At 46.5% G+C, this 22,445-nt stretch overlaps 1 protein-coding gene across 9 annotated transcripts in view; it reads right to left on the minus strand.

Moving 5' to 3' along the window:
* Window positions 1–16,078, minus strand: part of LOC135899850 (arginine-glutamic acid dipeptide repeats protein-like) — a 75,446-nt gene extending 59,368 nt beyond the window's left edge. For 2 of the 9 annotated variants that reach the window (XR_011512190.1, XR_010563737.1), the window contains exons 1-5: window positions 15,854–16,075; window positions 2,110–2,350; window positions 1,447–1,645; window positions 919–999; window positions 570–714 (exon numbers count right to left, since the gene is read on the minus strand). Coding sequence is in view for 7 of the 9 variants with exons in the window: in XM_065429234.2 (XP_065285306.1) it covers window positions 570–714; window positions 919–999; window positions 1,447–1,645; window positions 2,110–2,183 (499 nt within the window). In the remaining 2 variants the exon portion in view is untranslated. Of the gene's footprint in view, window positions 1–569; window positions 715–918; window positions 1,000–1,446; window positions 1,646–2,109; window positions 2,351–14,838; window positions 14,989–15,449; window positions 15,677–15,853 lie in introns of those variants that run through there. The other 7 variants (XM_065429237.1, XM_065429231.1, XM_065429234.2 and 4 more) reach the window with 6 other exon arrangements.
* Window positions 16,079–22,445: the final 6,367 nt, after the last annotated feature.

A 22,445-nucleotide genomic window follows, 5' to 3' on the forward strand; every position in this document is an offset into this window, starting at 1 on the left:
CACTCCTCAAGGCAAGCAAAGTTGCCTGCCGAGTTTAAACGCCCAATGTGCGGCTCATACAGCGACATCCATCTGCTAAAATCACCGTTAAAGAAAGGGGGGGATTTAAGATGAAATGATGACTTTCGCTCACTAAGAACTACAGCAACTGCAGAAATCAGAATTTGAGGTACAATTGCAAATGAATGACCTTTTGAGCCAACTAAGTTTCATTAGCTAAAATTTAAAGCCATTCACTTTAAGGTACATGTTACAACGACAGAATCAAGGCCAGTCAATGCATGAGGAATTTTCACTTAGTAAGTATCCCGATTGTGGCACAAGTTTAGAGATGTGCATTACCAAGCTTGACGCAGTGCAAACTGGTGTATCACAAATATTCATAGATAATCACTATCTTTCGTTTCTTTTTTTACGACAGCAACATGCCATCGCCATCATTGTGGAACTCAATATTATGCTTCGCATAAATGCCTATTCCCACAGTGCATGAAATCTGCGTATCTATTTTTATTTTTCTCTCCTCAGAGGGACTCTTGCTAAGTGAGTCACAGCTGTTACACACTTACCGAATTCATTCTGCGCCACTTTGGTCAGTCGGGATGATGGTCTGCTTCGCCGAAGCACGTTCTGCCTGCGGTGTCTCCGGTGAGGCCGGGAAGTCGCCGCGCCTGGGGTCTTCTTCCACAGGTAGTAGAACTCCACCAAGTCAGCCTGCCACCCCAAGTCACAACCAATCAATCAATCAATCTTTATTAATGATAGAACAGAAGTGATACATAGGAAAATATGCAGAAAATGGCAAACATAACATTGCAAAACTAAGCCAAATGTCGCTCCGTAACATAATTAAAAAGAAAATCATTTGAACTACTCGAGGGGGAAAAAAAAAACTTCAGTAAAACGTGTAATACTGACCGTCTCCTTATGTGAGAGGAGCTCCTTGCGTATCTTGAAGAAGTTTTTGCCATATTGCCTCAGGCCCTTGACAAAGCGTTTCTGCACAGATGGATGACAAACGAGACACCATGTCAAAAGGTAAGGAATGCGTCATAGCATAAACTTACAGGCTACCAAATTATTTGTAGTTACACAGAACTGAGCTCTCCCCTGTCCCGTAAACTTTTGTGGCCAACAGTACTTCACCTGCTGACCTCCTCCTAACAGATGGTAAACAGTTTCTCATTCATGCTGTGCCTTTTCTTCCCACTTCTCAGTGTTGCCAAGTGGTTTCTCATTCCACCTTTGAACATTGAAGAATGGCTTCGTGATCAAAGTGCAATTGCTAAGCCTCTCTTGTAGATGCTAAAACACACCTTTTTACAATGCTTATCCTCACCTAATAAGCAACTTAAATGAATTTGAGATCCAAGCAGACAACTAGGTGGAGCATCACTTGTCTCAATGAAAATTCATTTAGAAAAACACTTGCGCCAGAAAACCTACCTGGTCCTCGTCGGTCCACTTTTTATCGAGGCCTCGGGGAACGGGGTTCTTGACCAGAGCCTGCAGGGCGCGGCCCGTGTCATACTGGCTGTCGTGCAGCAGGTCCAGTGCATTGATGGTCGTGTCATCCCGTGAGGCCGCCAAACACCCGTCCTCCGCCGAGCCCCCATCACACATGCCCGCAAATGCCGCCATGCTCCTGCAACAAGCCCCATTTAGAGAGTCAGCATGCAGGAAAGGGCAAACTAGGTGTTGCACAGCACTTTTGACTGCAAGTGTACTGTGGCAGATGATCTCATGACCAGCTGCACTGTGCCACTGCTGCTGCAAAGCACGATGGTAGTAGTCCTTAGCGGGATGCAGGGCAACTATGTTGAGAGGCATGTTGTGTTTGTACTATGATAAACCCAGTTAGCTTCCACGATCAAAAGGCATGGAGGTGGGAATATGATTGTACAAATGTAGCGTAGCTGAGAAGACACGTGCCCTAACTTCCTCCTAATGTTGACTGGAAAAATTCACAATGAAAATCCCCTTGGCGTTCTGAGGGGAAGCAAGAGAGTGGCAATGACTACTGTCATTGCAATGCCTGGTAGGGGCCATGGCCCATGCAATCTGAACGTGGTCAGACCTGTCTACCTGCCCTGAAAGAAAGCAACTGACCTGGCGGCCCTGAGGTACATCATGAGGTCGCAGTCGGGAACCCCGGGCGTCCAGCGCAGCTCCTCGCGGGGCATGCCGGGGGGCTCGTGGGCGGGCCGCAGTTCGGGCAGCCGTGCCTGGTGCCCGGGCCCAACCCGGATCTCGCCCCCGGACGGCCGCTCGGGGCCTTCCCCCGCCACTCTGCCTCCTTCCCACTGCGGGGATCACCCACCGCTGCTGCTTCTTCTGGCCACCCCCCTCCCTGAAAAACAACAAAATGAAATCACGCTCATTCTTGCAGGTACAGGTGCAGTGCATGTCAAGAGGAAAGCACTCAAACACTTTAACTTCATGCACAAAGGACATTGGTTAAAAATGCATCAGGAGCACTAAAAGTGCGCATGCTGGGTTGCATATGCAACTACGCTGATTAGGTAGAAAATGAAGATAGAAGTCTTTCAGGTCATATGGCTTGCTCAGACAATCAACGCCATCATTACCAACAGCTGCAGCCAACTGCTGCCTACTGTAGGACGAAAGCCTTTCACAATGACATCCAGTTACCCTTTCCTACATCAGGTGACTCTCTTCTATGACACCAAGCTACGATACATGTAACATTAAGGGGGGACACGGGTCTTTAGACCCAAAATATCATAAAAAAACGAATTTTGAAAAATAGCATTTCTCTAATCTACATCTATTATTCTCCCTATCTGCCAAGTTTCCAATCTCGTAAGGTCATATTTCAGCCATACGAACAATTTAAAAACAGATAGGGCACCTGATTTTTCGCGTGTGTCGACGCGAAAACGACACACATTCAATGACGCCGCGCTCGCGTACTAGTGCCTTGAGGGCGGCCATCTTGGTCTCGTTTGAAAGAACGCGGTTTCGGCTTCAAATATCGCGCGCTGCCGCTTCGTTAGGCTTGCTGGTTCAATACAAAAACCGGCGGCAAAAATAGGTGAAACGCGCGTTCTCATTCGCTGTCGCATGCACGTGACGAGATAACGCCACGTGATTGGCTGGGCGCACTCCCGAGCTGTCTGCTAGCCGCAGCAGAGGCGCAGGCGAGACGCCATGTTCGATACGATCGTTGTGTGAGTACGCGCGACGATGCCTCCTCCGCTCCGAAAGTTTGACTCCAAGCACAAGTATGGAAAGAAAAGGAAGAAGTCCATGCTCAACAACTTCAAAAAACGCCCCACCGCGTCGCAAGTGGTTGAGGACGAGCCACCAACGGCGTCAAGCGACGGAACTGATGGAGCCGACCGAGTGCTAGGCCTAGGTGGTGCGACAACGAGTAGCTGCGACGAAAACGCCAGCCGCGTCCGTCGTGACACCGTTATGCTGACGCCTTCAGATTTGGAGGTAATCGACATGAGATCCGACGAGAAACTACAAGAGCTCGCATCAACCGCAGCAGTGAGCCGTAAGTCGGAGATCTTGTCCGCTGGCGATGTCGCGGCCGGCCCGATTGACGACACAGTTTTCACCGTGGTGTGCCTGGAATCGGTGAACGCACTTCTGGAGCATATGAACTGTAATACATGCGGCGGTAGCGCGAAAATCAGCCGGAAGGAGCGCGAATATGGCCTTGCAGTAAGTCTGGTGCTCATATGCTCGAAATGCGGCGACAAAGCGTCAGCGTGGAGCTCGCCGCGTGTGAATGGGACTCAGAAAGTGAATCCGTTTACCGTCAACATTCTGGCTGCGCGCGCGATGCAAAGCACCGGCAATCGGCAAACTGCGTTCAATGATATTTTTGCAACAATGAATATATCGCACCGCGGGCTGCATACGAAAACGTGGCAGGGGTACGTCAAAACGAAGTTGACGCCCGCCGCGACCCGGGCAGCTGAGACGCTTACAACAGAATGCGCGAAGTCGGTCCGGCAGCTTTACAGCCAATTAAACTTCGGCAACCCGGGCAACGTTGCTGTATCGTACGACGGGTCTTGGATGACTCGCGGGCACAGTTCGCACATCGGTGTCGGCGCCGTCATTGAACTTTTCACGGGACTTGTCCTGGACTACGTTGTGCTGAGCAACTTTTGTGCCGGTTGTCAGCGTGGACCAAAAGTTGGTGACCCTTCATACGAAGAATGGAAAGCCAGTCATGAGTGTCAAAAAAATACGGATAAGAAGGCTGGTGAAATGGAGGTGGAGGCTGGCCTCATTTTATTCAAAAGATCGCTGGAAAAGTACAGCCTAAGATACACAACTGTGCTGTCGGACGGTGACAGCCGTACTTTCTTGGCCCTAAAGGAGGCCAAAGTATATGGCTTTATAGAAGTTGACAAAGAGGATTGTGTCAACCATGTCCATAAGAGGATGGGGACAGCACTACGTAATGCCCTGTCAAAGCACAAGGGGCCTGGCTCAGAGCCACTTGGTGGAAGAGGAAGGTTGACTGGAGATTTGGTCAACAAACTGAGCTCTTATTATGGATGGGCTCTGAAGTCCCACACTGGTGACATTGAAGCCATGGAGAAGGCCGTGATGGCAAGCTACTATCACGTAACATCAAATGACGTCACCTCGAATCATAGCCTTTGCCCAGAAGGTCCCGATTCCTGGTGCCGGCAAAATGCTGCAAAGGCCAAAGGCCAACCTGTGCCGAAGCACCGCTACAATTTACCTGCTCATGTAAGCAAGGCATTACTGCCAATCTACCAACGGCTCTCTGACAAGATGCTGCTTGAACGTTGCCAGCGAGGCAAAACACAGAACAACAATGAAAGCCTGCACTCGCTAATATGGGCGCTCGCACCGAAGGAGCAGCACGCATCACTCTTCAGCGTTGAGGCTGCAGTGGCGGAAGCAGTCATGAAGTTCAATGCTGGCTGCAGGAGAACCTCGGCAAGCATTTTGCAAGAACTCTCGATGAATCCTGGCGAAAAGTGTATGCAGCGCATGGCGGAAAAAGATCGGCGCCGATCAGCCGCATCTGAACACAAGCATGCATCGGCAGAAAATGTGCAGTGCTTCTTCAAAAAGCGCCACAGAGACACAAATGCCCAAACTGACTATGCCCCAGGAGCCTACTAATGTTTTGGGAATGTGTATGTGCACACATTTGTGACCCTTCACAATTAAATGTGACATTTATTTGTTTTCTTGATTTTCTCGAAATACTAATTTTACCCACCCAGCAAGACATTTACTGTGATATATCAGTAGCTATCATAGTTATAGTATTAATTTTTTTTGCATCATGAAGCTTGATGTTTGGAGCACCAAACATAGGAAGCAGTTTTTCAAGTTTCTTTGTTTAAAGTTTTTAAAATTTGTCTTTTGTCTGACTAATGCAAGGCCATGTTCAGAACAATGGAGTTCAGTGCACTATAAAGTAGGAAATACTGATCCAATCATAAAAGTTCTTCCTATGTTGTGAAGCTTGTGCTTTCTTCTATTGGACCATATGTCATTTGTCTATTTTTGTGCAGCGGTTATTTGTCTATTGTAGTAAGAAAAAAGGCATTGTAAAATAAATTGTTTTCTTAATTATGTAATGAAATAATGAACCTACAAAAAAATAACTGCATTTTTAGAATCAGGAGAAGGAACTAAATAAGCATGCCAATTTTTATCAAGTTTGGTTCATAAATAAATAATGATACTTTTAATCGCCATGTCCCCCCTTAAGAGTTAGGAGGACGAGTATGTCGATTACCAAGCACAGCGAGCTAATATTGCAGTTGTAACTAAGAGAAAGTACACATGGGTAGGTCATGTAATGTACAGAATAGATAACTGGTCATCAAACAGAGAAAGAGAACAGGTTCCAATCACTATGCCACATAAAAAATGTACAGCAAGCAGTTGAACTAGACTGCTGGTTAATTCAAGATGCACATGCAGCTATGCTTTGTTTCTTGTTCTTGCAATGGCAAGGGTTTCAGGACAGAACAGTGCATGTCATCACATGAAAGATAATTCTTGACACCAATGTACCAAGTACTCCCATCATGTCACACTCATGGTCAGTTTTATGAGCAAACTCCCGGAGATAAGCTCACCGTAACAAGACTGTCACACGATTCACATGCAGGACTAGCTGACACTACAGTCAGCCACTCTGCGACACAAATAAAGCCAGTGCCGAAAAGGGTAGACTTCACCTTGGCAATCCCAGAATGGCTGAACCGTTTAAAATGTTTCTCCAGACACTGATGTAAACATCTACTGTTCAGTACCCCTTCACCTCTGAAAGACTGCCTAGTACTCCCTGCATGCAAATAAAATTCTGTTTCAAAACCGATGAACGGCAGTGATGTAAAGGACCCTTTCACTTTTAACAAACAAACCCTGGACGGCTTCCTGTTTTCCCCACTGACATAACCCGCTAAATTTAGCAGGGGAAAAAAAAGGAAATGGCAATTAGGACGAGCGGGATAGAACAGAAGCTCGCTGATTTTTCAACGCTCTTAAACAGTACATAACCACAACTTTATAAGTCAAGTTTGTCATAATACAAAAACTTAGAAGTGTTAGTCTTGAGGCACTATGCGCCTCTATTTTTTCCGAAAACGCTACCAGATACTTTTCGTATGTTGAAACAACTAAAAAGCATGCTTCTTGTTCTGTTTAGTAGTCTGATAGGGCACGTGACCAGAATTCTTGTGGGGCTGCACGCTCACTACCGTTATCACACACTCGTGAAACCATCCATACTCACATTTCACCCACAGCAGGCAACACTATAGAGCAGGGTGTTGGAACAAAATATTTTTTGTTCTGGCTTTAGTTTCGTTTCACTAAAAAAAGTTCTGTTCTGGTTCTGCTCCATAACAAAAACAAAAAAAAGGGGGGGGGAGGAAAAGAAAAGGTCCATAACGGTCCATAAAGGTTTTCGTTCGCATGTAAAAAATTTTTGAAGTACCGTAACAATTTAAAAAAAATAGTATCTATTTTTGTCAGTAAGTTAATCAAATTTTGAAATCATGGTCAGCGCTTTGAGTCCAGGCACTGAGCATGATCTCAGAAGCAGTACGTCATCGTGTGTACTCACTGAAATGCGAGGGCACAGTTCCGATAAAAGAAACAAACGAATAAATAAAATGATTAAACAAAACAAACCATTGTACCCGCAGTAAATGAAACGATAAGCTCTTCGGCACACAAGCTCTGGGTTTTGCTACGACGCCGATGTGCTAGTACACCGAACGGCGGGCCTAGATTAGTGGACCGTTTGACCAGCTATTGCTCGCACTATCCCTGCCCGAGATAAGCACTTATGCAGACCCCGAGATGTGCCCTAATGCTGACGTTTCGCAACATCGGTTATTTCGGATTGCAGATTTTCTCCTTGAATCAAAAACCGATAAAAAATACTTTGGTTTCACTCCGAAACAAAATAACAAATAATGTTTTTGTTACACTTTGTTCCAATAAAAAATATTGCTGCTGCTGTTCTTTTTCGTTTTGTTCCAACACACTGCTAAGGAGATTTAGACCTACTGCTCAATAAATAGTGCACCCCATATGAAAGAAAGATATGACCCCACATGAAAGAAAGATATGGGAATGTGTTATGTAACAATTGAATAATGAATGTAATTCACTGTAACAATGTGGACTTTTGTGCAGCAAATTATCATGTACTGGCACATAGGAAGCCTTGTAGATCTGAACTGATTTACCATCAAATGAGCGGAGCGATACATTTCTGCAACCAGCAGTTACAGCGCACCGCTTGCGTTTGCAACGAGAACATATTACGCCAATTACTGCCAGCACAAAAGTGCACAAATGATGCATCATTTGAAACAACCTAATGTCCGACGATTTTAGCTGCAGATATATGAAGTAGTTATTCTATAGAAAGTGCCACAGAACAAAAATAACTGCACTGCGAAGCAAGTGAAGTGAGACTTCTACGACCGCACTGCCTGTATTATTTCTGCAACATTGCGTGCGAAGTATGGAACAAACTATGGCTCGACCCTTTGCAGCTGTTTCAGTTTGACCGACAGCGAAGCAGGGTTTTCGCAGCCTAAAAGCAAGATGCCCAGCAGTTTCACAGGAAATGTTGGAAAAAATATGCCCCCCCCCCCTCCCTTTTTCCTTCCGTGGCAGTGATTGATGACAAACCCTTGTCCTTAAATGGGGTGAATAATTTTTACAAAGGGCTGTCTTGCTGCCAGAGGCTGCACTTGACAGCCAGATTACAGTCAATTTAACGCCAATAAAAGAAAATAACACTTTTAACAGCAACACCGCAAATCTGTGTTCCCAACCTAGAAACTCGGCCACTGCAGAGTGACGAAGCTATACTCAGTGCCAAAGTCAATGTTAGGCGCCAGTGCAACACAACGCTGAAAACTTTGACTCTTTACTTGATGTAACCCCTTACTGCAGGAACAGACAAAGCAAACACAAGTGTATCATACATTCGCTAGAGGATTAGCAGGCACAGGGTATTGGTAAAAGCACGCGAACTGCATGTCTTCATTTATTTCCTTTGCATTTGGACAATCATTGCTCTGGAGAGAAGAATTCGAACATGGTGAAACATTGAATCAAACAGCATGCTGCCTATGCTCCCTCCCCCCCCTGCCTAAAAAATAAATTAGGAAAAATAACACGGGAGAGGGGAAGGCAAAAGAGCAGACACAAACATCAACCCCACAAATGTTGGATTGGCTGGCATTCGGCACAGCATTCCTTGACGAGAATACTTAAGAGATTCAACAGTAGCGGGTGATGGAACATGATACAGCACTGTTAGCTCATAGGAGTCTGTGTTCCTGCTTCTAAGAACGAACAAAACAAATAAAATTACAGCTTTTTACGTCCCAAAGGCACTTGTTGTCACTGACACAGGCTTCAACAGTCACCTTCATGCATAATTTACCAAAGGGCACATCTCTTACATTGTTGCTGTCACCACCCAGTAACTCTCAGAGCATTTGCACTCCAACTGTTTGATTGGTGGGCATTTAATGTCACAAAGAAATGCAAGGGCTATTAGACAGCACAGTGGATTAATTTTGGTAACATTAGGTTTTTAAACATGTGCCCATAGCTCGGTAAACAAGCACTTTCGCACTGTGCACTTCTGAAACAGAGCTGCAGTAGTTGAAAATGAGATCTGCGAGAAGAATGAGTAATGGCTTTAACTTGTAGGCTGAACAGGACCAGCTGCTTTGTGGTGCCAAAACAATTGAGCACTTGTGACAGCAGCTGCTATTTACTGAGAGCAAAAAGCCTGTCTCAGGGTTGAGTGAAGTGTGTTAGGAAAATTCTCAATTGCCAATAGTACTCCTGACCTGGATGAAATTGAGTTTTTCAAATAAAGCGTTTTGCTGCAAAATGTAAAACCATTTCATCGTTGCCAGTCCAAAGCATGTGCCCAAATAGTCGACCAACTTCTTTGATTGTTCTAGTGCCAAATGAGTGCTACAATAGACTTCTTGGCTTTTCCTTCCACGTAGTGCCTTTCACACTCCTCATTCTACCAAGGGCCACGACTTAAGACACAGTTAAGGGTCTCTAAATTTGTTGGATGTGGATGACACGCGAACTTGAAAACTCTTCAGAGATCTGTCAAGTGACTTTACTCTGAAACAGAGTCTAAAATTCTCATGCAAACAGCTCTGAAAAAGAAAAGGGGGGGGGGGCTAAACCCACAAATGCGACACTTCAACTTGCCATTCATGCCCTCTGATATCCAGCACATTTTTCTACCCTTTCCCCAACAGCAGTTTGTTCAGAAATTTCCAAGCAATGCCACTACACACTCACCGAGACCATGCCTATGAGAAGCAAACTGGACAAGCAGCGAGGCCTCAAAAATCAGGCGCAGCAACCAAGTTGCAATATGTTTGAAGCCCGCTTAGCGCTTCACCGCGGGCAGCAGCTGTCGCGGCTTGCGGGTCTGCCATGGCCCACTCGTTCTCTCTCTGGCTCTTCCTCCCGCAGCAATTCTCCAGTGCCTTGTGATTGATGGGCGTGCAGCATCACAATGCGACAATAACTGCCAGCGGCACAGATACTAGCATCGATGCACGTCACGCATACGCCATGGGACAATGGCTGGTTCACCCAGATGCACGGACGGGGACACGGGCAGATACAGATGTGTGACTTAGGCGGGCTTTCAACACATGTGTGCCTGTCTCTAAACAGATGGACGACACGTACCACTAAAACGTCAGGATGGCCCTCAAACCAATGGAGAGAGAGGGGGATTGTATTGGATATCGGCATGTCATAACTTTTCAATGCATTGTTTTGGCCTTCTAATGAAAATAGCAGGTGGAAAAATTGATGAAGCGAAAATATTGTAAACAGACTACGGTAAATAAACGAAATTCTAACAAAAACTGAAAGCACTGAAAGACTACGGAAGACATCACTTTAGGCAGAAGAGACAGCGTCGATTACAATACACCATTCTTTATAGGAGAAAACACATTCCACCTTTATCTGAAATCCATGCACTCTTGCATTCTTTGTGCTCGCATACAAGTGTCACTGTTCGCATTTCATCTGTTCTAGATAGGGCAGTGTGTGTTGGACTTTGAAGTCACAACTGGTCAACATTCCATTTTCAACTACAGCACAGATTAGACTTGGAAGCCTACAGACTACACTTTTCTTATTCTGCTTGATTTTTTATATGTCTAAAATTGCAGTACTGGCTGAAGCAAAAAATTGGTAGATGAATGCAACACCTCCAGGTGAAACAACTATTCATTATTACAGCCTCGGTTAGAAGCTTTCTTGAGTACTAAAAGAATTGGGAGCAAGGTATCAGCAACGTAAGGTCTGCTGTCTAGCTATTTTTTCTTTCTTTTGTACATGTCTATATAACCCACCGCGACAGTCACCGTTGCTTGAATAACAGCAAAAATGCAGAAGATAAAACCTGCCCTAACACTACTTCGCATTTTTCTCCCGCCAGCTGTGGCAAATAACATATTTATTCAGCCTTAAAAGGTTTGCACATGGACACGCAGATGCGTAAAAGCAATTTGCCACTCTACCCACGTTTTTGTTTTTCTTTTTTATATGCAGGGCTTTCTATGACACTTCATAAGCTTGGCAGCTGCTCCACTTGACTGATATATGAACACGAAGGTTGCCCTTTTGAAGGATCACCACTTTTGCAAACATGCTCACAAGCGAGGTACTTCAGGTGCATACTACGGGACCGACTATCACAAGGCTAACAGAAAACAAGAGAAAGAAAAGGTGCCGCTTTGTCCCACGCACCAGCTCGAAGCCCTCGGAGCAGCCAGCCACTTATGTTTAGACAGCCAGATAAGAAATCTCTGGCACTGTGAAAAACGATACAAGCGGTGAGACTGTTTGCGCAGCTTCTTCCCCTCGCTGAATTACTGTTATTTAAGCAACTGCTTAAGCAGGTGTTCACACTACACGCCTTTTTTCCGCTTACGGCATAATTATTCGTGGCTTTCACGCAGCTCACTTTTCTCCCAGGCTGAACAGTAAGAACAATGCGCTCGTCTGCTGCCTTACGAGCCATTTATAATGATAAAGGCTAGTTACACAAGGCCCAGGTTTTTCTTTTTTGGTTTGACAGCACTAACTATGCTGATACTTTATGGCCGATACTCATGCCCAACAACCACTCAGTCCCTGTGTATAACATACATAACAAAAGTAGACAAATGAGGAACCGTTACTTGTTTTATGCCACAACTGAGATGTTTGTTTAAACCCTATTTAATGAGGTAGGATGTAGTGCCTCAGCTGTGTGCATTTATAAAACAGGTTCCTTGAGAAGAAGCCTTTATCGCTATTAGAATGCTTAAGAAAGAAAACTTGAGAGAGGTGCCAATTGAGCTGTATATATAAAAGACAAACAGAAAACCATGAAGCAAAGTGATAGCAAGTGCTTTCTATTACATTAAAGATTGCCAATTACTGATTCACTGCTGCAGAATACCGGATTGCTGACATCCGATTTTCGCCACGCCTCTTTCACGATTAGTACTGATGCAATCACGGTTGGTCAAGCTTCCTTTCACAGAAAAGAAACAGCCTTGCCAGCGAAAGGTATTGCAGACTATATGCAATACTCTCCCTAAATCTCTTTTGTTGAAAGGCTTCTGAACCTTCAGCAGCACTAACGGAGAGAACATTTGGTTTGTTTCTTTTTGCTCCATCTAACCAAATTAATAAAGATGGGCTTATTGCTTTCAAAAAGTTTTCAAGGACCCTGTCGACTGGCAAACCAGCAGGCTACGCTAGAGCCAAGTTCTATTATGGGTAGAGAATCAAGTTCTCTTGTGGAACCAGTACTGCAACTCGAAAAAGCGACCTGGAATTGCTCCTGGGCAGACAGACTTGTACTAAACTTCCTATATTTCAAACATATCTCTTGGAGGCAGCACCAGAGTGAACTATAAAAATTGCACAGTGCCTGAGAGCAATAGCAGATAGAAGTCGGTCAGCACACAAGGCATGACTCAAAGGAAGGAAGAGCAATGCTAGGTAGTCAGCGCAGCCTTCACGCCTCCCCAGTGCACAAGCAGACGACGAGAATTAGCTGCCACTCTCTTCTTGTCAACGTAATAACTCAGGCCTTCTCACAAGGCAAAAAAAAAAAAAAAAAGATTTTAACGTCCCCTCTCTAAACTTGGCTGCAATGTCCGCGACATTAGCTGTTCACATCTTTGCCATGCTGTTGACTATATACTCCATCATTCCACACATGGAATGAGGTTAAATTATGGGAACTCATGTTCAAAAGCGACCAGCAAGCTTAGAGACACCATGGAGGTGAGTTTTCGGAACCCCCCCTGGGGCGCACTTTGACGTGCAGACAAGGCACGGTACATGCGCATCCTTGTATTTAGCCACCATTGCAATGTGTCCGGGAGTCGACCCTTCGCTTGCCAGCAGAAGGCCACTGAGCTGCCTCGGCAGCTACGCGCACATCCATGTAAGCAGGCTCATTTCATCATTCACATCTAGAATAAAAACAGGAACAGCACAACACAGGATGATCGAGTAAAGAGCACAGGACAGAGCGCTCTCTCCTGTGCTCTTTACTCGAGCGTCCTGAGGTGTGCCGTTCCTGTTTTTATTGTAAAGATGAACCAAACTGCCCCATTGAACACACTGCCATCATTCACATGCTGGTTCCGATTTTCAGGCTTCATCAGAATCACTTCAGATTCCACACGGCACTGCCGGTCGTTCTGAGCTCCGCTTGCTTATCTCCGCCGCAAGGCATTAAGAAAATTGACCACGTCGGGACATGCTCCTCTATTCTGCCTCACTCGGGCAATGAAAGACACCGAAATTCGTAAAGATCGCAATCGCCCCCCACTCGGGCGGCGTTCGGGTGCCCCACATGCAGATGTGCGGTTGCCGACACACGCCTCTGTTTCGGCCCCCTTGCACAAAGGCCGCGAACTAATGATTGCGAAGTCCCACCGCCCAGAAAGACAAGAAGGAAAACGAGGAGGCGACGGGAAAAACAAAAACAACGCGCGGAAACAAAACGCCGCGTGCCCAATAACAATGGAAAGGCAATGGAAAGAAGGAACGCAGCTGCGCGTGCAACCACGACTCCTCAGCGCGCGCGCGTGCAAGTGGCGAAGTGCATACAAAAGGCCATTTTGTGAAAGGCCTTTTTTTTTTTTTTCAATACTCCTGTTTCGGTTCTCGCAACTTCCCAGCACCACGGCTATGCACCTTTTGCTCAAGTCGGCGCTCGACGCGAAGCAGTCGCGTGCAATACAAACACAAGTAACGGCGGAGTAAAATTAAAGAAAGAAAAATAAAAAGGAGCGACACGCAAGACGCAGACGGCATTCCTTTCACGTAGTGGGGATACCTTTCGGTGCTGTTTGACTCATCGCGAAAGAAAAATAAGGTGGCTGAGAAAGACGCTCCGGGTCACGAAACCGCGGCGGCAGTCGACAACCGCCGCCGGCAGCCAAACACATCCGGAACATGAACTAGAAGAAACTTTTTTTTTTTTACGCGATAAAAATGGGGGAGGAAGGGAAAAGGGGTGGCGAGAAACGTTTCGCTTCGACGCGAACGTCGTTGCCGCCGACGTTGCCAGAAGCGCGAAGAGCTGCCGCTCCTCTTTTAGCGCCTCGTCGCCCCCCCCCCCTTCTTTTTTTTTCTTTTTGACGAAGTCAGCGCGTTTGAGAACAAACAGCTAAACGTGTTGACGCTCGCTCGATAAAGGAAAGCGGTTGCAAGACTCGTTCGGAGGGCGGCGCGCAAGCCCGTTCTTCTTGTTTTTTGGCAACGGCGGCACAGAGAGAAAAAGCCGCGATCGGGGCTCATTTTTCGAAGCCTTTGACGCGCAGCGCAGGAGTGCCGAGAACAACACATCGGGCGCGTGCCGCAACGCAATAACAACGGCGCCAAAATATCCATCGACGTCGAGGCGGAAATGCAAGACGCCACGAAACGCCCTATCCATCCCCCCCACTAGCCGCCGCCGCTGCGCTCCGTCGGGTTCTCCACGGCGCGAGCATGTCGTCTTGTCTTCTCGCTCATTTTCGCGGCCTTCTCCCGTCTCGGCGAACCGTTCGGCGCAACTTCCTCTAACGTCCAACAAAAAAAAGCGGGCTCGCGCTGCTCTGTCCTGTTCGGCCCGCAAAAATAAAGGTCAAGGCTCGCCGCGGCGAACTACTAGTCGACGATGAAGGAACTCGTTCTTCGTCGCATTCTTCGTCGATGCTCGAGACACGCACACACATGCACAAAAAGTTCACGCAGACTTTTTTAAAGCTACCTCACACCGACCTGCGGCAGCCGAACCTTGGTCCCACGATGAATCAAGCATTCGCGCAGACAGCCGTCGAAAGGGAGCGACAGTCACGATTTCTCACCTCCCGCAGAGTTTTAATCGCCAGCCGTAGAGAACCCACCCCGGTCGCCGCAGAGCTTCAATTCGTCGCAACATTGCCACGCGCGGACGAATCGGGAAGCAGATACTAATCGTGCCAATAAAAACATCCACAACACGCGCACGCCAAGTTGGCACGAATGTGTGAAAAGCGCTTCTTCCTTCTTTCTGCCTAGATTTATTTCATACAAACTCCGCGCGAAGTTGCCCGATCGCCCGTATCACACGGCTTCCGAGGCCGCCCACACTGGAGCGTCGAAGCTCATCTTTTACAAATAAAAATTTTGCGCGCACCACGCGATTCCGTGCAGGGGGGCAAGCGCTGCGTGTGCGGCGATGATTTCGCAATGTAGGTGCGCTAGCGGACCTCGTCCAAAGTGTTCCACTTCGCCAGCGAATTCCGAAATGATTGAAGACCCTGCGCAGCCAGGTTCGCAGTGACGCCAGCGTGCAAGCAATGCGCGACTGCAAAGCGGCATAAAATCGCAGGCATAAACACAACACTCACCGCAGTAGGAAAGGAGACCGGGCTTTCTCAAAGGCTCTAGGTATCGAAAGCGATTCACGCACCGGATTAGCCGCTACGGTGCAAATTGTTCCGAGCTTATCGTTAATTACTTCCAGCCATTGCTGCTACTGCTCTCACGTTCGCGTGAAAACGCGTCGGCTAGTGCGGACCAATTCGCGTGCTCCCGTCGCAGAACACGTCGCATGCGTCGGGCACAGTTCGACCGAATGCATACCGATGATGCACTGGTGCGTATGCATATTACGCGGCGTTTAATATGCAGTGCACCTCTAAATATGTTAGGCCTAGCGAACAACGCTCTCGCGGGACACGGTCAATTAGTCCGCACGGCTAACGCGGACGGAAAGACTTTTTCGCCATCGGTACGCAAGGGAGACATTTACCTTTATATTGCGAAAAGTTACTCCCTCGATGCGGGGTCATGCCTTCTTCGCCGAATCGATGATTCGGCTACAAAGAGGAGGCCAATCCATTTCTATTTACTTCCAACAGCTCCGCCATGTTGAAAAACGGAGTGACAACTACACACGTCACGGCGACGTCACGCCCTACGAAAGCGATAACGATCGCTGCGAGGGAGTGCGAGCCCACTCAACCCCTGCCTGCGGTCTTAATCGGTGTTAATCGGGGGTCGCCCCTGCGGTCGCTACCTAATTGTCGACGCTGGCGAAGCGATGCGACACCGCTCGTGCCGCGAAGGCCCGACCAATTTCTCGCGCTTCTTTACTTCTCGCTCGCGCTGCATGGCGGCGGCGGCGCGGGCTGCGTGCCGCTCATCACCGGCATCGAAACTGAAACCACAGTCCCTGCGTTCCGCACAGCCATTGCCCCCTGTGATGACGCAGCGTTGAAAAGCGAAATTTTGTTTGATCAAAGGTGCCCGAGTATTCAGGGTCGCACAGAAAGCCGTAAAACATTCAACCCATTTACTGTCAAAGATGTGCTCGAAGAAGTGCTCTAAAGACCACCGGCCAGCCCGCCAAAAGCGCCTCTTTCAATAAAACACTCTTCAAAGCACCATCGCGCATGCAACAGGAAATTAAAGATGCAGTAGCATTCATACGGCAAATAGCCTTAGACATTTGTGCTGTTGCGAGCCGATGCACGACCGACAGCTCGGTTTGCTCTTACCCTCATCGAGTGGTAGCGGTGCGCGTCTCTGTTGTACAATTTTTAGCGCGAAAATAACTAACAATTTAGCACGAAAAATCCATTTTAGGTAACATAAAATTAAATGGCGTACGCAATACACGAAAGTATGCACAGCTCAATAGTGCTGTATTTGTCACAAATAATGAAAAAAAAAAGAACTGCTTGAAAAATGCCAAGGCATCTAGAGCAACAATGGTGGTCTTGCAAGTCTGCATGTACCACGTTTCTAGAGTGCTTATATGTAGTGTGGCGTAGTTTCGTCGAGCAGTTTGTGCCATAAGTACGGACGTTTCTTTGATTAACAGTTCGAGCATCTTTCCAGTTGCAGCTTTCAGAGCGAAAGATGAAGTAAAACGAGTGATAGTAAAACGTCCACCTTCTATTCAGACAACGCTGTGGAAGCTACGCACGAAGTTCGGTGACGGAAATGTATCACACCGCGCGTTGCGTCCGTGCCGCGCGGCGTATGCTCGCGCGAGCGCGCACGTGAAGCTGCCGCGACCGGCTGCCAACAACAACAAAAGATAAACTATATAACAAAGATAAACAAATTTATCTAAAGCGATGCACAAGAAAACCGTATACCACAGTTTGTTTCTAAGGATTAAAACGTTTTTCATTTGATACTGAGCCTACATAAAGAACAGTTTTCGCATAGTTGCGATAAAGAACATCAAACTATTTCTAAGTGCGGACGCGGCCATTGCAAAAAGTACCTCTAGCTTCCACAGCGTTGCACTTGATGTCGGAAATGCAGTATAGATGTTCCAGACTTCAATGTAATCGCACTAGCCTTGCACACCAAGTGGACAGCAATAACCCTAAACACTGATATTCAGCTAACGAAGACTCTAACTTCGTTTTTTTCCCAGTACGAGAATTGTTTCTTTCACCGATCCCCACTCCTGCATTCTTCCCCCGTTTGGAATTCCCTCTACCCTTTTATAAGGATTGAAGCTGCGAACGCGCACTATGCACTGAAGAAGGGCATCCCGAACTTTGATCTGACAAGCATATCTCTCAAAGTGCTTATAGATTTGTCGCCAAAGCCATGGTACCTTTCAACAAACTGGACGAAAGACTAAACTGGCAATTTATCTTAGCAGATTTCCTTGATGCTCGAAGAGCATCAAGGAAATCTTCATGTGGTGTTCCGCAAGTGGGTGTCTGCCTATAAGAAAAGAAAGCTTTTGTATCCGCTAAAGGCAGTCTCAACAAAAACTGCCCATATTGCAATGTGAAAGAAACACCAGAGCATATTTTCTACGATTGCTTGATTCCGGCAGCATTGATTGAGAGAGTGAAGAATATTTTCATGCTGCCCGGAGTGCCATACCAGACTGTCCGATACTTAAACCCACTTCTGAAAGGAGGAGTAAACCAGTTTGCTCTACTGATGCCTGAGTGTATAGCTATCAGGTATCGCTCGCAAATGCAAAGCGACGTTCATGGAGAAACAGCCAGGACTTCACGAGGTACTGGCAAAAATAAGGAAGGAACTGTGGTTCCACCTGGAAAGGGAGAGACGTCATTTGGGTACATTCCAATTCTCCCAAACATTGTGCCGACCGATGATAATTTTCACCCAGCGACAGGGAAAGATCGCTGTGGAGTTCTGAAGAACTTGATCATCATCTACAAAGGCACTGGCAGCGCGCTCGAATGCGGTGCTATGGTGCTGTGAGCCGCTCCCGCCAGAGTATGGTGGCTCGAACTCATTCTGAATATGACCTCCGCCTCGAACCCCAAATCTCCTTCACCCCTGTTGTGTTGGAGGCTTTGCTTGAGGCGGTTGTATGGATGATGATGGTCAGCTGAGATCTGAACTCTTACTAGGGGACAGTACTTTTTGAGCTGCCCTCTCTACCACCTGACAAAGCAAGCTCTACGACTCCATGTCTCCCAAGGTCATTCATTGTGACGCAATGACCTTGAGTGGCCGTAGCATGTGTGTGGTTGGTGTGATGTCACGCCATGCGATCCACTGCGAAGAGGCGTCGCAGCTGCGGTACTGCGTGACTAGATGGCTCCTTCGCCGATGCTTGGTTGCTCAGTTTCACAATGTCTTTCTCTATGGTCTCGCCATGGATGGCGCGCCGGCTGGGCCATCCATGTGTGCGTTTCAGTGCAAGCGACAGGCTGAATCCAATTGTCTAGTATATATAGCTAGACGGCCGGCTGTGAAATCTCAAGCAAAGGCGAAGTTGCCTGCTGAAACACAGGAGCAAAGGAGGCCAGATTAGCACATTATCGAGAAGTGTGTGAGCATGCCAAGGTCGAAGCTACTGCAACTGCCATTGTCGTTCAGCAACACGAACAACAACAAGGAGAAGGAGACGGAGCCATAGATACAAGCAACAGTACCCACACTGAATGTTTGACAAACCACATCCTTTGGCTGGTGGCAAACTCAACTGTGATGGCCTAGTTTCACCACAACTTCACAGACAACCTGTTGACAGTGTGTGTAACGTGTGCGAAAGATTGTGGCCTAACTTTAATGAAACACTGTGTGCATAGTCTTTGAAAAACCATGCCAAACAGACCTTTTGTTCGTGATGACTAGGTTTACAAGAGTTAAACCTCAGCCAGTTTTTTCCGTCCTTACGTATGTGCCATGCACATGTGACTCCAGTTCCAATCTGAACTCGGCTTATCTTGGAGAGGGTCCTCTTTCTGTTCCTTTAGAAGAAGTCTACTGGCTGTGTGGCTTGGCAGGTGCTCAAGTTACCCAAGGATAAGGGAGGACGCATAATTCCCAACTTGGGGATCATGGCTCGCTAGACGCCAGGTGGACACAGGTAGCTGATAAGTGGGATATGCTCTTGACTCGAAGCTTTACCTCCTTTTTCCTTAGCACTTCACTCCATTTGTTTTCACAAAGCACATTATCCCAATGTGTGCTTCATTCAGGATTGCCTGCATCCTTCTATGTGATGGCTGCCAACTCTCTGGTATGCCTCCGTAACGTCCATCCTGGGATTGATGTAGTTTCCACTCCGATTCGGGAATCAGTCAACATCCTAACCCCAGATTTCCCTCCACATAGTCAATGATCTCCCTCCGCATAGTCAATGGTATGATCTATCCTTCCGCAGGCCAAGCTGGAAACTCATAATAGCCAGCTTTCTTGATGCTAGGCAAGCTACGTTCATGCACAGCCTAGTGTGTGGCTGTCTACCCATTAGATGCAGATGCTTCACAGCCATCCCGACTCGTGGGGCGTCCCTTTTTGTGATGGCTACGAAGATACGGTTCATATCTTTTCGCTGTGTTTGCTTTCCGCAGCTCTCCTTCAATGAATAGCTAGGCTCTTTAGCCTTCCAGATGTTCCATTTCAAACTATCTGCTTCTTGCGCCCATTGCCTAAGCAGGCGATCAACCAGTTCGTGCTTCTCCCTGTCGAGTACTCATACCAAGTTCGGTTAGGATGCTGTGATGCAGTTTTCAGGGGACAGGCACTGGGTCTTCATGAAGTGCTTGCAAAAGCACGGATGGAGGTCCGTGCACCTGCGAGAAGCTTCGCTTAGGCGATAAGTTTTTCGAAGTGTGGGCTCGCCCTGCTGTGTCTTAGGATGAGTCAGGAGGAAAGCTCTCCACAAAGCTGTAATGCATGCATTTAAGGCCAGTCGACTTGGCCGTATGTGGCAGTCGATCTACATGGTTTTGTTTCTCTTTGTGGAACTCGGAGCCAGAACCAGTCGTGGCACATCTGAATGCATTCACGTTGCCCCGGGTATGGCTTTTGTGGTCTCCATGGTTGTTCGCCTCAACCTCTTTTGCGTTAAGGCAATCCGGGGGTCTGTTGTGTTTGTGTCCCTGACGATAGACATGGCTGTTTCTGAGTTGAGCGCAGAAGCTCAGTTCGTGCTGCTTCACAGCGGACCCCTTGTCCGGAAAGGATTGTCGGCCCAAACCAAAGCCCCTCACCCTGTCAACCCAGGTAGCACCATAGTGGGTTGTGCAGTGTTGAATGTACCAAGTGATGCTGGGTTGAAAAGTACACGTAAACTACATGCATATGTACATGACGCGGCGCTTACAGGTGCCGAATCCTCTTCCCATGCGACGACACCTATACAAAGCTCAGTAGTTTGTATTTGTTGTCGCCCTGGTGGTATTGTGCTGTCATTGTGAGTAAAAGTGTTTGTGTCATGTTTTGCTGAAGTAAACTTCTTCTAAACCAATAAGCAACATAGGCTGATGCTGACATACGTATGTCACCATATGAATACATAATCTTTTCTAATGTCTATCGTTTGGCCGAAAACCCAGTAATTACTGGTTTTTACATCCTGAACGATATTTATAAATATTGAGATGACCTAATTAACCCTTTAGTAATGGATAATTATAAATGCAGGTGTCACATACAAAACCAAAGGGTGCAGCCCACTTGTTGTGTGTATTTATTAATGTATGAATATGGTACACAACTTGTTTTTTGTTACCACTCAAGCAAAAACTGGCATATATAAAAATATAGTATATTCAGCACCTGCCTGCATTGAGCGGAGGAAAGTGTGTTGCTTTTATTTAGTTGTCACATTTACATGAATATGACAATGGCACATTGCATCGCATTTCCTGCATGATGCATATATGTAAATGGAGGTAATGTGCTAGCAAGCAAATTAATGCAGCACTGATGTTGCTCAGCATTGCAAATGGTAGCTGCAACGTTGAGAAGATGGTTACCCGACTATGTTACATTCAAAGAAGTAAGCCGATTCGTCAAGTTGGTATTCCATTAAAAGAGTGCATACTGGGAACCACTAAAACAGCACGACAACAGACAAGGATAAATGGCCTGAAATGGCCTCCCTAGGATGCATATGGAAATGCTCCCAATGCAAATATGCAACTGATAAAGCGATTCAACAAATGCTTCCGTAAGAAAAAAAATCCCATCTCCTGTGAAGCGGGCCCATGTCACAAATGTTTTACTTCTTTCTTCTGTTAAAGATGTGCAGAGAACAGTAAAGAATGCTTTGCCAAACATATCTCCATTAGTTGTTTTTGTTAATGCGATTTCTTTTAAAAACATTAATAATGCCTGACAACAAGGGTTTGTATAGATTAGTTCGTCACATGATTTGCAAGCAGCTCTCATTGTTATTATATGCTCCCTTGAATGGTTTTGTTTGTTTATATAGAACACTTATGTCCAAAAAGGGACCATTGCTTTCGTTAATTGTTTGTAAAAGTTAACAGAAAGATCCCAAACTTTGGGCTGCAACAGAACAATATCCAATATCCCCCCCATTTTCCTCTAAAAATAACACCCTCCAAACTAAAAGAGTATGCAGCCCAAAAACAAAGGACCCTTAATCCCAAGTAAATCTCCCATATGAATACAAATCTGAATACTACGCTTTGATTGCCTGCTTCTAGCACATCCTGAAATTAGAGTGTGCTTTTGATGCCGCACAATAACAACTCTTGTTTGGATGCGTGGGGTATTGCACTTGCTTTCATTGTCTAACCCTCCCCAACTTTACCTCTATGGTGCTAAGATGCAAAACAGAAGATAGAGCATGTTAGTAAAGGCTGATCATATCTAACTCCAGTGCAATAAAAATGTGCACAAGGAAAAGAACATCTCTGTTCAGCTTGTGCTCAATCTCCTCGCAATACAATCGAATGTGGTCAGCATCGAGATCAACACCATTTTGTTGTCGACCTCGCCTCTTTGTGTAACCCCGATGTAGCTTTTGTACGTTTTGGTAATGCACCAAAACCATCGCCCCTCTCAGTCTTCCCTCTTAAACATCCTCTGTAGTGCCCACAATTTCGAGCACATCAGTTCCAAATTTTTCCTTG

This window comes from Dermacentor albipictus, chromosome 2 (genome assembly GCF_038994185.2).
Source record: "Dermacentor albipictus isolate Rhodes 1998 colony chromosome 2, USDA_Dalb.pri_finalv2, whole genome shotgun sequence".
NCBI classification, from domain to species: Eukaryota; Metazoa; Arthropoda; class Arachnida; order Ixodida; family Ixodidae; genus Dermacentor; species Dermacentor albipictus.